Source organism: Vulpes lagopus, chromosome 5, assembly GCF_018345385.1.
Source record: "Vulpes lagopus strain Blue_001 chromosome 5, ASM1834538v1, whole genome shotgun sequence".
Taxonomy (NCBI): Eukaryota; Metazoa; Chordata; class Mammalia; order Carnivora; family Canidae; genus Vulpes; species Vulpes lagopus.
In genome coordinates, this window is record NC_054828.1 from 29,808,175 (window position 1) to 29,825,120 (window position 16,946).

Genomic DNA, 16,946 nt, shown 5'->3' on the forward strand with positions numbered 1-16,946 from the left:
GCCTCTCTGTCTCTCTGTGTCTCTCATGGATGAATGAATGAATGAAAAAAAATAAATAAGAAATTCATTTCTTTAAAAAAAAAAAAAGATGGCAGGAACGAGGGCATATGCACACACTTACACAGGAAAAAAGAAGCATCGTTTGGTCAGGGTTCTGAGTTCAAATGGGCGCTCCCAGGGTTAACAACAAAAAAAAGTTTCAGATTTTTTTTTTAAGATTTTATTTATTTATTCATATGAGAGAGAGAGAGAGAGAGAGAGAGAGAGAGAGAGAGAGAGAGAGAAGCACAGATCCAGGCAGAGGGAGAAGCAGGCTCCATGCAGGGAGCCTGACATGGGACTGGATCCTGGGTCTCCAAGATCACACCCTAAGCTGAAGGCAGCACTAAACCGCTGAGCCACTCAGGTTGCCCAAAAGTTTCAGATTTGCAATAGGGTTATACTTGTATTTCTTTTTTTTCTATCCTGAAATTCATACCACAGCCAGGTCACCAGGGAACATGTTTGCAGGGCTTGAGAAGTTTTTTGGCTGAGCAAAAAAAAAAAAGGCAAAATGTCACCCTCAAAAAGAACCCCATCACTAGTAAAGCTGAAAGAACTGGCTGAGTCACAGGTCAAGAACCTTGTAACAAAAATGGGTTGGGCTGAGGACAGAACCTAACAGGAAAGCATAAGGTCAGATGCAAGTTTAAGTTGGTGAAGAAACATGTGCTTGACCACTTAATGACTGCCAGATACCACAGAGGAGGTTAACTTACCTAATACTACTTCTGGTCAAGGAACATTTCAGTGCTACTCTATGAGAATCAGAGCAAAAGATGCTACTATTCAAAAAAAAAAAAAAATAGATGTTACTTTTCTAGCCATCAAGAAACCTTATTCCCCTGTTTTGTTACCTCTGTGGAAGGAAAGTGGCAATAGTGGTTTAGAATCATTTTCCAGATAGGGCTCTTTCAGTGCCCCAATTTCCCAGTATGTCCATATCATGGTGGCAAAACAGTTTCTTTATCCTGTGTTCATTGAAGGGCTCTGTGCTCACAATCTCACAGCTCTTAAAAGGGTGAATAATGTCTTACATGCAACAGAAATTCCATTCAAAATAAAGCAGACCATGCAGCCCAACCCTTTGGTATTTCCAACTGTGACCAAAGTACTGGTGCTGCCAGGAAGCAAGCATTTTTAATTAATTAATTAATTAATTTTTATTGTGGTAAAATAGAGATAACACAACATTTGCACATTTTTAAGTGTACAGTTCGGTGGCATAAAGTACATTTTCCAAGCTGTTTTAGGACATTTTAGACTCTGGCCTCAATGTCTAGGTACTCAGTCATTCACTGGTTGATACTCCTATTTTCACATAGATAAATGTCATTCTATTTCCAGGTAACTTCTTGGCTAAGTATTCAAAGTCAGAGTTCACTCAGCACACTAGGGTTTGCATGCTTGAGGTGAGGAATGAAGCACCAAACTCAAGCCTTTGTCCATTTCCTTCCAGATTGAAGATAGAAACTCTGATATTCTCTTCCTTGCCATTAAACCTTTTGGAAAATAAGGAACCCACTATTCCCTGACCTTTGGGATTCTTAAAAACATCAGACTGCAGTTCAGAACACAGACAAGAAACTATCCAAGGAAAACATGCCCCCAAACGAACAGGATATAAACAGAGCTGTAACTAGGTAATTAATGGTAGGGACTTAATTCCCCTCACTTCACTTCTCTGATAACAATCTGGTATTTTATCAGCAGGGTCTTTTATCTGGAAGGATTCACTGTGTTCTGCTGCCTGGAACTATTCTGGGAAGGGACAAAGACCAGCTTTCATCTTGGAAAGGAAATGGAACCACATCTAGAAGGATTAGGAAGAGTCAAAGTTGTAAAAAAAACAAAACAAAACAAAAAAAACAAAAACAAAAAACAAAAAAACAAAAACACCAGAAAAACACCTCTAAGTCTTCCCCTGCCAGAAGGGAGACATAAATAGAAAATATGAGAGCAAATCCCAGTAGGGAAGAAGTCACCACAGTCCTTGCCCAAGCCACATGTGTGAAGGTGGCAACATGCTTTCTGCCTTAGTTTCAAGTTTTGCATCCTCTTCCCCCATCTGCCTTATCCTATTCCCAACACTTCACCCAACCAATGTCTTCTATTACTCTTCCTGTCAAAACCCAGGAAACTTAAACTAAATCGTACTGTGGTATAACTAATAATCGCTTAAAAGTAATATGCTTCACAGTGTTATTTCCATTTCAGAAGGGATCGAAACCATATACTTAACTAATGAAAATCTACCTGTGCAACTTCCAAGTTCAGCTCAAAATGGAAAAGGCACCTGAGAGAATTGGGCGAATAGAAGGTACCTCTTAAGACTTCTGAAATCATTTCAGACAGGTTTCAACCACTCTAGGAGTAAAGCTGGTCTGGGTGAATGGCTACGGCGGGGTCAGAATCTGGCCCTGTGAGTGGCTTCATTCCTAAGGGGAAAAAGGATTGCTAGGGAGTTCATGTTAATAAGCAGCAGAAAGCATTCCTTTATTTTCCCTCCACACATGGCCATTCCACTCAGACCTCATAACATGTCATGGATTGGTGGTAGAAGGACTTGGGAAAAGCAGGGCTTTGAATTCTCCAACCTACTTAGAACCAGGGATATTTACCCAGGGTTGAGCCAGGGTGGCTGGTGAGTTCCAAAAGCCACAGCCTAGGGCTTATAAAGCCAGAGCACAGCTTGCCTTGTGATACTGCTCCCTTCTGTTGGGCTGTGAAGCAATCCTGCGGAGGCCCCTTGGTTCTATTCAGGGCCCTCATGACAGACAGTTCACAGTAGCCCAGACAAGGGGACAGTGCTAGGAAGCTTCTCTGCTGGCCAGTTTTCAGCGGGGACTTCTATCAGGACATGGCATTCTAAAGCTGCTACTTTCGGGATGTGTTCAACCATGCAGCAGAATGCAAATCCCTCTTTAGTCTTTTCAAGTTTTCCCTAAGTCCGGTTTTTATTGTGGCTATGAATTAAATTCTGATGTCTTAAATCATGCAGAAAGAAAAAGTGGGCAAAAGTGATTGAATTATATTAATTATATAGCATTGGAGCTCAGCTAGAAAACAAGAATTACATTTCTTAAGTTTCTCTTCACTGGACTTATGCAGGTTATAATAGTATTAAATGAATTTCACTTTTTTTTTTTTTCATCCAAGCTGAAAAGAAGCTGAACCTTAAACTCTGGTTTACAGGGAAAATGTTCTTCTGGCCAAAAAAAAAAAAAAAGAGAATAGAATAAACAGTTAAGCAAAAAACAAACCCACACTACATACCCATCACCCAAAAGGACAGCCTTAAGGGACTCACTTGTTTAGTATTCAAAAATATTTTCTACCCACTGCTTTGTAAATTATTTTCTTGTCTGTGTGACACATCCTTCAGTAACAATTCAGCTTTTCCTTGGTTACCTAGATATATTTCCATAGTTTCTACCCAAACAGCCTTTTCCTGTTGCGATTGTAATAATAAAAAAGGAGATACTTATTTACACAGCAGCACCCCTTCAGACAAATATATATTTTTGTTAAGGCTCAGGACATTGTAGAGACCAAAGAGAAAAATCTCATTTGTGTGGGCCCGCCTAATTTTAATTTTGCAGTTATTTAGACTTAGGACCAGCTTAAGTTTACCTTTGAGACTGAGAGTTTTCATTTAAATTATAGGAGAAATGTGGCCATTTCTTGGGGACTGGTGGCCAGGACACGAACATCCCAGGCCAAGAATTCTCTGATACAAAAGAAAGAAAAGAAAAAAAAAAAAAAAAAAAACAGGGGGCTGGGTTTAGCTCTCAGTATGCTTTCCAACAGGTTTTGGCTAAGAGTCTTTGGTTAGTGAAGGAGGGAGGTGGGACTGTGCATATGAAAAATGTGAAAGTGAGAAGCAAGGGTGGGGTGGGGATTTAAACCCACCTCAGGGGCTCTGTGCTGTGGGTTATGGACCAGTATAGTAACCAGATGATAGTTATCCACCCACGGGTGTAGTTCCCGAACGTTACTATATGCAGTTTGGAGTAATGAAACTTTCATTTCATAATAGGCAGTAGTCTGAACACTGATTCAGACTGGCCATTTTTCCAGATAAGTTTAGAATTACCACAGAAGAAAACCTTGACAATTTAAAAAAATTTCAACATGTGCTGGATAGCCTGGAGATTCTGTTTCCTTCCAAGAGAATAAAAAGAGGATGATCAAGTAAGCTACTGTGTGTCAAAGTCTTATATACATGTTTGTTGCTGTATGTTTTTTCCTTTTTCTTTCAACAACTCTGAGGATTTTCAAAGTTATGCAAAGTTTCAACCGTGGAAACCTAACGTGGTAGAGACAGATGAAAAATATATTCTCTAATAGTTAAAAAGTTATGCATAAGGAGCTGTCCACAAATAATCTCATTAAGACTTTATGCTTCTTGGGCTTCAAGATACATTTTCTCTTTGCTAAGACACTAAAACTGTGCAATGACCCATGATTTCCTATTATAAGGAAAATTTCTTTTGTAAGAAATTCGTAGTATTTCTCAAGAATCTCAGAACTTCAGTTGAGCCAGTTTTATTTAGCAACCTGTCATAACCACTTGGGCTTAACTGCAAGCTTTTTCTTCCTTATCTGCTGATTTCAGATTAGAAAATGTGACCACTGCCAAAGCAATGCCCAAGGTGGGTGGAGGGAGGAGATCTCAAGGAAGCAAAGTTATTTAAAATTGCAGGTTAATTTTGGCATGTTGAGAACTACCTTGCCACGTGGCATCATAAACAGATGAGTAGAAAGGCATACTATGGTGTTAAGTACTGGTGTAGCTAGGGAGTGGCAAAGAGCCTGGGTTTCAGAGCCAGACTGCCTGGTTCAAATCCCAGCCTTATCATTTCTTAGCAGCATGACCTAGGGCACGTTTCTAAACCTTTCTATGGCCCAACTGGGCTTCTCTGTAGAATGGGGATAATAGGGATCCCTGGGTGGCGCAGCGGTTTGGCGCCTGCCTTTGGCCCAGGGCGCGATCCTGGAGACCTGGGATCGAATCCCACGTCAGGCTCCCGGTGCATGGAGCCTGCTTCTCCCTCTGCCTGTGTCTCTGACTCTCTCTCTCTCTCTCTCTCTCTCTGTGCCTATCATAAATAAATAAATATAAATAGAAAAAAAAAAAAAAAAGAATGGGGATAATAACATTATAGACCACATAGTGTTATGATGATTAAATGAGTCAGTAGGTGTCCAGTCCTAAAATAATGCCTGGCCCATAATAAACATTTGTTAATTATTATCATTTACCACTAATTTGATGGAAAAAAAATCAGAGCCCAAAGAAAGGTGCCAACACCTGTCATTGAGGTATCAAACTGATCATCACTGGTGTAAGAGAGAAAGCAAAAAAAAAAAAAAAGCAAATCATTTCAAACTTACTGGAGGGATATTAAAAGTCAATGAAATTTTAAGCCAATGTTTCTTTGTTACTGAGTACACATGAACACAGTCAATGACATCAGGAGGATCCTTGTATATCCTGAGTCCTGATTCAAACATGTTTCCTATCAAGAGGTCTTCTGACTACAGCTGGCCAGGTGGAATGCGACGTTAGATGTTGTATGAGGCCCTAAGAGATGGCTGTCCGAGTTTTAGGGTGCAGAGGGATTCCTGGGGCCTTGTTTTGAAATTACCAACTTTCAGACACTTCTCAGGTATCTATGGGACACGCAGAAGAAGTTGGCCAACAGAACACTGAATCTATGAACCCATACAAGTTCTAGATCTAGGTCATCACTATATGTGAGGAACAACTCCAGACAGTGCATGCAAAGTGAAAATGAAGAGGGCAGAGGGAAGGGCAAAGAGCCACACCAATATTTGGGAGGCAGCAGGAGGAAGGGGTTCTCCCAGAGGGGAGAGATGTAATGGCCAAAGAAGGCCAGAGAGGAAAGAGTGTCACGAAAAAGGGAGCGTGCAATAGTGTCAAATTCCAGAGAAAGGTAAAGAACAATGAGCGCTGAAAAGCATCCAGAGGCTTCTGGGACTAGGTCACTCCTATTGCACCTTTGTAAGGGCAGCTGCAGTGAATTGGTGGCAGCAGCATCCCAGCTGCAGTAGTTTAAGGAATGAATAAGAGGGGAGGGAGTGAAGTCTAAACACAGAAAACCTTTTCCAAGTGTCTGGCTATAAAACAAGAGAGAGAACTATGGTGGGAGGTAGAGTGGGTGCCTCCATGGAGAGTCTAGGGCTGTTGGCCTCTATTTTCTCTTGCACAGGGGAGGTGATGAAAGTGAGAGTTTGGGCAATGACATGAAGTAGGCCCTCAGCAAATGTATTTAATGGACAGATGAACTGATGACGAAGAACACTCACAAAATAAAGTGAAAGATGAATAAATGGCGAAGAAGGGGATATCTGTAACTGGTGTCGGGGGGGGGCAAGATGAGCAGTCAAGAGTCTCAATGCTCAAGGTGAGTGAGGAAAATAAAATGCAAAGGAAAAAGTAAAAGAATATGAGGATGAATGTATCTTGTGCAGCTGATGTTACTAATGCAACTTGTTTTAACTAGAAGATTATAAATAGACTGGTAAGGGTCAAGGCCCAGAGGAGAGGGAGGAAAAAACTGTGCCAGTCAGGGAAAGATATTTCAAACATGCTGGGTCATTATTTTCCCCTGTCCTCATTTTAAGCCTACTATAATTCACTACTCTATTCCCTAATTCGTATTTGCTGCCTAAAGAGAAAGACATACATTTTTTTATCTTACAATATTCCCTACCACGTAGGATAAGATGACTGCCTATCAGTTGGCATTTGGGGCTTGCTACCATCAAAGCCTTTAATTCAGCATTTAAAATGCCTGCTGAGCACCTTGGCTACAATTATTAAGAAAATAATTAAGACCAAGGAGATAAAAGCTCCTTAGGGAAAGATATCATTAAAATATTTTAATATGTAAATATTACTGTTTGTAATACTTTTTCTACTACTACTATTATTTTCATGTGCCTTAAATGTGTAACTTAGAACAAATACCATCCTTTAATAAAATTAGCAGTCTCTATCATTGGTTTCTCTTGTTAGGCAGCAAATCAAGTATTTTGTGAATTTCCTGGGTCACCCTTGATTCAAGTGAAAGCAAAGCTCTTTATGATGACTTCCAAGTTATGAATCATAGGACTCTATCAATCTTTCCCTTGTTGGATCTAATCATCTACAGAGTAGATAGCCTGACTTTTCTCTTGTCTTGCGTGAGCTACTAATCACTATGGGGAATTTCTAAAGGTCCTCAAGACAGTGGCCTGAATTCTCTTATTCTTTTCCTGCCTTGCTACTTGGGAACACTTCCTGAACTTCTCCAAGAGCACTAGTGCTCTTCCCCTTGTTTATAGGCCCTTGGTCCTTAGTGTATGTGTCACACAATTCAGTGGTTAAAATTCAGTACATCAGGTGCATAAGCATGGGTTTTATGTCACTAGCTAGACTGTAAGTTCCTCAAGGATGAAGACCTTTTTTTACTTTGCATCCTACCCAAGATCTAATACTAGCTAGGTATGCAATGTATGTTTAACAACTTCTTTGTTAATCTATTAACTGATTGGATTCTAACTTTGAGAGTGAATGGCATCAATAGGCCATGGATTATCATCATTGTCAAAAATTTCACCTAAGAATGAAGCTGTTTGCAGATCAAATCACTTGTTCTAACATGACCTGAATTGGCCCGTTAAAGTAACAGATAACACTTGAAGAAAAGCTGGTCCCTACAAGTTTTGTTTTTTTAGCTTGCTTTGTCAATGCATTCCATAAGAGGTGAACTCCTCATTCCTTTTGCTCAAAAACATATTTAGAAAATAGTCTTAAAGAGATCTGGTCCCAGAAATGAAGTTGGCCAGGCCCCTCTCTAGGAACTAAGAGATAAAAATCAGTGACAGATGACAGAGTATCCTTTTATGCCAGCACTCTTTGCAAAAAAAGCCCACAATGTCGGAAACATGATTTCATTCCACATGTTGAACCTTAGCTACCCCTGGGTAAAGTCAGAAATTCAAAAGGCCGTAAGCACAGCATCCCAGAATAAGCACTAGGTAAAGCAAGACCACAGTAAAAAGGAGATGGAGTAGGTAGCGACCTGAAATGTGATTTTACCAGCATTAGGAAACAACCTTCCAGTCTCTGCTTTTTAGATCCTCCCTCCTCTCTGTTAAGGTCCCAAACTCCAACACCAACTTTCATTGCTATACTTCAAAACATATGTGTCTGTAACACAACAAATAGCCCCAAAGAAGCTAATAACTAGGGTCACTTACACATCTATATGGAAGGAAGGAGTGGGCACAGGTTTGGTTTATAGACAAGGAGGAAAAGGGAGCAGCTGGAAAAATCTCTGAGCAGAACTGAACATGCGCACCTTGACAATCTTGCCCACCTTGATAATCTTGCCCAAAGCCTGACCTGGTATCAGAGTCACACTAGTGAAACCAGAGGTCAGAGTTTCCACACACTCATGGGATGGCAGTTCCCTTCTTTCATCCAACCATAGCTAGCAGATAGGGATAGTATAGGGACATTCCTAACCTTTAATCTCAATCTCAAAGGCGCACGGAATTTAGCAGTAACCACAGGAGCGGTAGGGTTCTGGTCCTCTAGCATGGCCAAGTGGGAACAAGTTCTACATTAACAGCACCGGCAAAGACCTATTCCCAGCTATCTCTTCTTATAATGGGCTAGGCTTCAGGACTCTTGTATTCTCTCTATAAGCATCTCTGTTCAATGAAGAGCATTCAGGAAGCTTGGACAGCAAAGAGTTATCTATTTTAATCACTTTTCAGAAAAGCATCTCTCTGACTTTTCTCAAAAAACTCAGATGTAAAAAAAAAAAAAAAACCTCAGATGTTCCTTGTACTTGTCAGAAAACAAATGTGGTTTAAGCCAACATCTGGAATAGAGAAAAAATATAGCAACCACAAAAAAAGATAATTAAATTAATAAGGAATGCTTTTCAGACATAACATCCCATAGGCCAAAAAAATGTTTTCAGAACTATCTGGGACAAAGCTATAGAAGTTACTTAGAAGCTAAATTTAAGTGAATTAACTGCTGGCGGGCACCATGTAGCACCAGACCACTGTAGCCTTGTGGGCCATGCCAAAAATGGCACCCCAACTTCTTTTCTTTGGGAGACAGAGGAGCCCATAAATAAAAATGTACAAATGACATGTTACAGGTTCAGAGGCTTACCATGTCCTTCACTGCACATTTAGAATTTACAACTGAGTCGTTTGGCTGTTCCAAAATAAGACATCTCAAAAAGATGCCCTGTTGGTCATTTAGTTCAGATGCACTGCAGAAAGCCCAGCATGTGATCAGTTTTCCTTGAATACTTTCAATGACCAGCAGCTCAGTGTTATGGAAATCTGTTGATTCCCTTGATGGAGAATGCTAACTTTCACAAAATTCTTCTTTATATTAAAATCTGAAATCTATCTCTTACTTTCCCATTGGGAGCACAAGAAAGAAATTATGTGCCTTCTGCCATATGGCAGCCTCTCAAGTATGTAAAGACCATTACCATGTTGCCTCTAAGTCTTTTCCAGTTTAACTATTTCCAGATGTTTAGCTTCCTCATCTTGGTTATCTCCTCTGGATAGATATTAGTTTATCAGTGACCCTCCTAAAATGGGAAGCCCAGAGCAGAGTAACAGAATAAGCAAATGATGTAGGTTTAATCTGATGGCACAGTTCAGGGAAACCATAGTCTTCACTATCTGGAAGCAGCAACTGTGTCACACTGCTTCCTCAGGACTCACCAGGAAATCCTCTTTCCCAAGATTTTTTCATAAAAACTGTTAGGGAGCCAGACAACTCTCATCCTGTATGTACAGAATCTTGACTTTTCTTGAGAAAATCAGAGTATGACATATCTCTATTAACCAACATCTTGATAATCTCAGCCCATCAATCCAAGGCTATTTTGAATCTCATTTTTAAATTATGGACAATGTCAGACATATCAAATAAAGAAGAGTATATAGAATAACATGACAATCAACCGCTTGTCTGGAATCTAGCTTAAGAACACATCAGAAATAAAACCAAAGCTTCTAGTATATGCTTCCTCCAGTTTAGCCCCTTCTTCCCCAGCCACACAGAAAGAATGGCCACTAGCCTGATTTTGTGTTTGTCAATCCCATGCTTAAAGACTATTTTGAAAAAAAAAAGAAAAAAAAAAGACTATTTTGAATTTTGATTCCATCACCATTAATATTTATGTTATATACAAACCTGATAAGCATGCAATCTAGGTGCATTCATTTAAGTAAGTAATTCACATGTTGAATCAAGCAACATTGTCATCATCTATCAGGCTGATAATACCATTGAAACAGTGAGGTAACTCAGGCAGGACTCATTTTTATTCAACCTCAGCAAACAAACTGTAAAGGTCTTGCAAGTAATACAATGAATGATCCAGTCTAAAACAATCAGTATCAATACAATTGTTTGGTCACTGGTAAGATACGCCTATACGCCTTTCCCCTTCTCTTTTGAAAATCCTTCTCCAAGCTCCCAGCAGAACATGGCTAGCCCACATTTCCCCCAAATTACTGACATGGTTCTAGGCTCACATGTACCTGAGGCTGTAAGTTACCTGGGTCCAGAGATTTGCCTCCATCAACAGGACAACACAGTGCTCTTTTATTTATTTATTTATTTATTTATTTATTTATTTATTTATTTATTTATTTAATCTCCTCCCCCTATATCTGGCTTTAGGGCCTTCCTTCCAGCTAACTCGTTGGGACAAGCCAAAGCAGGAGTTTTAAAAGTCTGCCCTCTTTCTATCACCATCAACCCCTTCTTCTCTACAGAATTTTTCTTAAAAAACAAACCAAAGGGCCTTTTATCTGCCATTTTGTAAGCAGTATCAGCCCCACTAGACAATCTGAGAGCCTGAAGCACACAGGGGCCCTCCTATTTGTGCCATAATAATCTGGAAGGCTTGCATATATAGATAGTTCTCTGACTTTCAGCAAAAAAATGACATCTCCCTCCTTTCTTCCTTCTTCCATTCTTATCAATCCAGGCTCCTCTCGTTTGGCACTAAAGCCTACAGCAGGATAGCTATGAAGTGGGCCTCCAGAGCAGTTTGCTGGACAGCAGTCAGGGGAAAGGGGCTCAGAAGCCAGGAAATACTTCGCTCATAGGCTCCTGAAGCCAGAGAGGACCTAGGCAATATTCAATACTTTGACAGATAAGGAAACAGAGGGTCAGTGAGGTGAAGTTAAAATAAAGGGAAATGTCCAGAGTTCATCCTGGAACACAAGACCCCTCAAAGGGCCAGTAAAACACAAGACCCAGCTGAGCTGGGTAACCAGTGGGATATGAAATGTGGCTCTAACACAGGAGGACTAGGAGTCCCTAAGTACTTCACAGATACACCAATCTGCTATGTCTCAATTCGTGATTACTTTCATTTCTAGGTTAATAATTCAGTCTCTGTGCCCAAACCTGGTTGAGGCAGAGAAGGGAACCAAAGAACAAAAACAAACCAAAAACCCAGAATGGCTTCTGCATGGAAAGAGGTTAAGATTTATTTGGAGAGAAAAAGCACCAAGCACACAAATTACAGTTATGTATGTTACAGCAGTGATGAATAGTAGGATAAGAGGTTAAGTAACCAATGTTATAGCCATTCAGAGAGAGCGATGAACCAGGGGTGAAATGAAGAGAAAGGGAGAAGGGCAAGTCTTCCTTCCCAGCAATGTTTCAACTGTTCTCTGCCTGTTTATGTCTCTGTAAAGCAAAGCCTACCCTCTACTTATCTACAAGGATTCTGAGAAGACAGAGCAGAGAGAAACGTGCCCTGCAGCCTTGAAGAGGAGTTCCTGGTATTACAATTGCAAGTGAAGGTAGAAGCCATCTACCGTCTCCTGCAAAACCCCAACTCTACACTATGGAAAACAAATTCCTTCAGCTCCACAACCTGGGAAAGGAGTAATGTGGTAATCCTTGAATTATGTAACTTTCAAGGACAAGAAAACAAGGGCCAATGTTATTTCTCAATATCACAGGCTTAAAAGGCCTAACTCAGTTTTTATACCTTCTACCTTTCCTCCATTTTTAAGACCGGTACAATCCAAAGATCCTATGAAATATTTTTTAAATGTACAAAACATGTATTTTCCATTTTTTAAAATTCTTGGTTAGATTTTTCAACATCTCAACAAATAAAAGTGTCCACAGCATAGGTCCCCATGGGTGATTTCCAAAGCCACGTATTTAAGATTGTATTGTTATTAGCACTTCAGTATTTTTCAGAGAAAAGAAGAGCAGATTTCACCAAAAAGTTCTCAACAGTAAACAATGAAATGATTTGAGGAAAGACATACTGAAAGTCATTTGCAATGAAGATTGGCCCCTGAGGACACCGGGGTGCCTCAGCGGTTGAGTGTCAGCCTTTGGCTCAGGGTGTGATCCCGGATTTCCGGGATCAAGTCCCGCATTGGGCTCCCTGCTTGGAGCCTGCTTCTCCTCCCTCTGCCTGTGTTCCTGCCTCTCTTTTTGTGTCTCTCATGAATAAATACATAAAATCTTAAAAAAAAAAAAAAGATCAGCTCCCAAAAAGGCAAGGGGTTTAGGGAGATCCTTTTAAAAGCACACAAAGAATAAATAAAAAACAGTGGAGAGGTTTCTCCCAAGATATTAATCCAATGTTGAGATCTATTGGCAGCACCAGAAAGGGCTTTCTGGCTCAGCTGGACACCCGCCCGCACAGTGATACCACACTGGTTCCAAGAGGGTAGAGGGCCTTGCCCAAGTGTCAGTCAGTCAGTAAGTGGCAGAGCTTGGACAGAACTGGTCTCTTAAATCCAGAGCCTTTCTTTATTCAGGATGCCATGCTGTGGCCTCAGTTTGGGGCATATTTGGTTTCCTGTAGTTCTTCAATTCACACTTGAAACTCTCTTGTAAAACAGAATTCAAAGGTACATGTAGAGAGATACTCTGGTCTCTAGAAAGCCCTAGACAAGGTGTATTCAGAGGAGCCTGTTGGGGGTCCCATTTAAAGCATGAGTCACTCATCTTGGTGGTATTTGAACTGAAGGGTGAATGGTCTTTAACTGCAGACCTTATATTTGCATGGTAAAGGGCTGTGAATCTGGATCCCTCACAGCATCAGGCACATAAAATACACTCGATTAAAAAAAACTTGCAAACAAAACATTGTGATTAACATTATCATTTCTGTTCCAAGGTGATGCAACAATCATAACTGCACACACGCATAACTTTGGAAAACCCAAATCAGAACTTCTAAGATTTCAGTCAACAAAGTAGATCAATAGAGATATAAATTTATACTTCTAAATGTGGGATAAGGAACAAAAATACAAACAATACCTACAAACATCTTACAAAGAGGAAGGAAATGGCAGGTAAGCATACATAAATCAAAGGGAAATAAGAAGCTATTATTGGGGCTTTTAATCTTCTGTTTGTGCAATTCACTTTAGCACGGTCAGAGCAACCCTCATGCTACTCCCACTAGCTGAAAAATTTTTATTTAACTAAACTCAGAATATCCAAGATCCTGATTAGACTCTTCCAAGTACATAAATTAACACTGGCAATGCTACAAGAATAAAGCATCACCCAACCACTCATGCATACATCCATCTTTTCAGCTATTATCCCAAGTCAAAACAGCCCAACCTTTATCATCACTAGAACCAAAAATACTGCCTGGTTTTATGATCAATCTTTCACTTCCTTCACAAAGAATTTTCTCAGAAGTAATTTAAATCAAATATGTACAATTTTATCAAAATCACCATTTTTATGGTTTATCTGCCCAGAGTGAGTGATTGCGAACATTTTATAGTAGTACAGGGCTGCCCCTCTACTGGGTTGATGAAACCCCAAACTGGGATTTTGACTAAACTTCAAGTCTAGGACCCTTCCACTGTATCACAGAAGATAGTCAGGGCTTAGCTAAACTAGCCTCCCTCCACACCCGTCACAGACTAACCCTCAGGCAATGTCCTGCAGAGGTGAACCCAAGAGAAGCCATCCTCCTCAATACTGGAAAAGCAAAGCAAGAAGCAGATCCCACTGCTGGTGGGGACAGGACTTCTATATCGTGAAAACAGTCTACACTTGGATCCACCAACTCTGGAGATAGGCTCCTCCTCATTCTAAATTATATCAATTTGAGCCCACAAGCCTACTCAGCATAGCCACTGCTCTTGGCTGCACAAAAGGAAGCTGGTTATTTTGGTGTAATGGAAAGAGTACCCAACACCCTGACACCCTTATACTCTTGGGTTCCTATTCTAGCGCTGTTACTGACTCGCTCTCTGAACCTCAACTTCCTCAACAGGAAAGTGGAGGTGATAACACGTCCTCTTGGAATCGTTGTAAACAAGATGGCCGGTTCAGCGCCTAAAAAATAGTCAAAGTTCAACAAATGCTGGTGTACTTTCTACTAACATCTCTGCTCAGAATACTTTCTTGCTTGTTCTCTAAATTCCTGGGTCAAAATCTACTTCTTATAAACCCCTGGAGTAGCCTAATCAAGTACCAAGTGTGACCCTGCTATTGTCTAGTTTGTTAAAACCATGTACATGGTGGGGGGCAAAGAGGGGTTGTGATAATATTTAATATCCCAAATTTAATACTGGTACTCAAAGTGTATCTACAGACCAGCAGCATCAGCGTTACCTGGAAGTCTGTGTGAAAGGTAGATCCTTGGGCCCGAATCCAGACCTTCCAAAACTGAATTTATGAGATTCCCAAAGTGATAGGTTTATCTCTTAAAGTTTGAGAAACACTGTTCTATACCACAAATGGACATTCAATAACAGGGCCTATTGACACTCTAAGGAATCAGCTGCGGCACTTGTGCTGTTGGTGGCACTCTATGAATGCTTTATTCGCATAGAAAGCAACTACTGACCAAGGCAATTTCCCTGGAAGGACCATGCAATGGACTCTTTGTGCCTTTTGAGCGTATAACTTTATGGCATTATTTAAATCTTCTATATTAGTGCAATCTCTGTTATATAATAAATGTCCTGAATATAATTAGCAATATGAGCATTCTGATTATATGTAGACTATCAATAACAGGAAGAATACTTTCAATGTAGTAATTTCTGGTTTCTATGATGTAACACATAACAGATTGATTAGTAATAGACTTCCACAAATTGAATGTTCTCAGCACAGAATGACAAGAGTTCTAAAGCATGTCCTTCTGTGATTCTGAGCATGTGCCTTTCTCCCTAACCCCGTCAACCTTTTGAAACATTTTTTAGTTCTTTCCAGTTATATGTGAAAGTACAGTTTTTCAATGCTCCTGAAAGTAAAATTTACAACCCAAATTCCTAAAATGAATCACCAAATGCTGGATACAGGAGACTGGTAACCTTGTGTATCAGGAAACAAAAACCGATCCGCGTGAGTCATCTCTGTGATCAGAGATAACACAGCCACAGCCTGAGCTTGTCGCAAACAAATGGCTACAGCAATCACATGCCAGCATCTTGTACTTAATGGTTTCTCACATTAAAATGCATCAGTCAGCTCTGTGAAACCAGGAAGTGGAACCCAGGGTGCCACATAAATAACAAACACATTCTCTTGAGTTTGCTGTATCTCTAACGTTTTGCTCCAAGTCTACCTCAATTTTTGGTAGATAAATAAAAATGAAAGTGCTGCTTTATTGAGACATAAGCAGAAAGGTAAAAGCTGACTAGTATCACTGGGCTTCTGAAATGTTCCATAAGAAAATTTTTAATACTTTTTAGAGGCCTACTTTGATCGAAAATGAAAAAGGTGATCAGAAGTTGGGAAATACCTCAAAAACTGTAACAGAGGAAGTGGCAATAAGCTCTAGAGCAGAAAAGCCTGTTATCATCTGATTCCATGTATAATCTATCTGCATGGCTTTTTCTCAGGTACTCCGTGCTAAAAAAAGATGACGAGGAAGTGAACTTGTGCCACATTGCACTGCCACCTGGATGCTACCCCTTGCACCCACTAGCAAACTCTGATTTCAGAGTGAAGAGACAAATGTCCTCTTGAAACCTTGGACAGGAGGCTATAATGCCAGTACCAAGCCTGCTTCATGCTGATGAGGCTTAACCCAGGGATGATGCAAACACCTAGGCTATGGTTTTCAAAAGCAGGCATCTCCTATCAACACCACACATCCGTTAGTCGGCAGAGTGCCAAATAAACATTAATTAAACAGTGGGTATGGGCTTCTGCACCCACAAAAGAAGCACTTTCCTCTGAACCATTGGAGACCAGTTGGGGGGGCAACGGTAATAACCCCCAGGCCCTGCTTTCATAAGACCCCTCTCAAAATTAAACAAAAACAAAAAACGACATAGTTTCCAAAATAAGAACAAGTTAAAATACTCCATAAAGCCCCCATGCCTACCCCATTATTTCCATGAAGTACACACTACCTCATAATGAAGGGAATGAAAGGTGCCATGCTGAGAGCAGAGTAAGTGCCGTCCATCGGAGAAGGGTAGAGTCTTCCCAACACCAAAAGTAAGAGAAACATGCTTGGATGACGGTTGAGTTCTCCTGTATCACTGAAAAAAAATTATTGTACACAAAAGATTTATAATTTGAGAGGTGAGACTGCCTTCAAACATTTTTCTCATTAAAGAATTATGAATATAAAGTGAGACTCTGGATGATCACATCATTCTTTCATTTGTGTGTTTTTCCCTCCATTCATTTCATGTATTTCTAACATGCAAATAAGAGCTACTGGCAAAGCTATGGATTGGGCTTTTGCACACGATTCTCTTCTCAAAGCTAACTGTTAATTCTTGTCTGTGTTTTGATTTGGGCTGTTCATACAGCAGAAAGGAGTTCCACAGTATGAAATGTGAAACTTTCAACAGCTAAATGTACTTATGAAAGC

At 40.2% G+C, this 16,946-nt stretch overlaps 1 protein-coding gene across 2 annotated transcripts in view; it reads right to left on the minus strand.

Moving 5' to 3' along the window:
• THADA (THADA armadillo repeat containing) overlaps positions 1–16,946 on the minus strand; it is a 329,797-nt gene that overhangs the window by 165,531 nt on the left and 147,320 nt on the right. For both annotated transcript variants that reach the window (XM_041754451.1, XM_041754452.1), the window contains one exon: positions 16,477–16,608. In XM_041754451.1, coding sequence (XP_041610385.1) covers positions 16,477–16,608 — 132 coding nt within the window. The remainder of the gene's footprint in view (positions 1–16,476; positions 16,609–16,946) is intronic.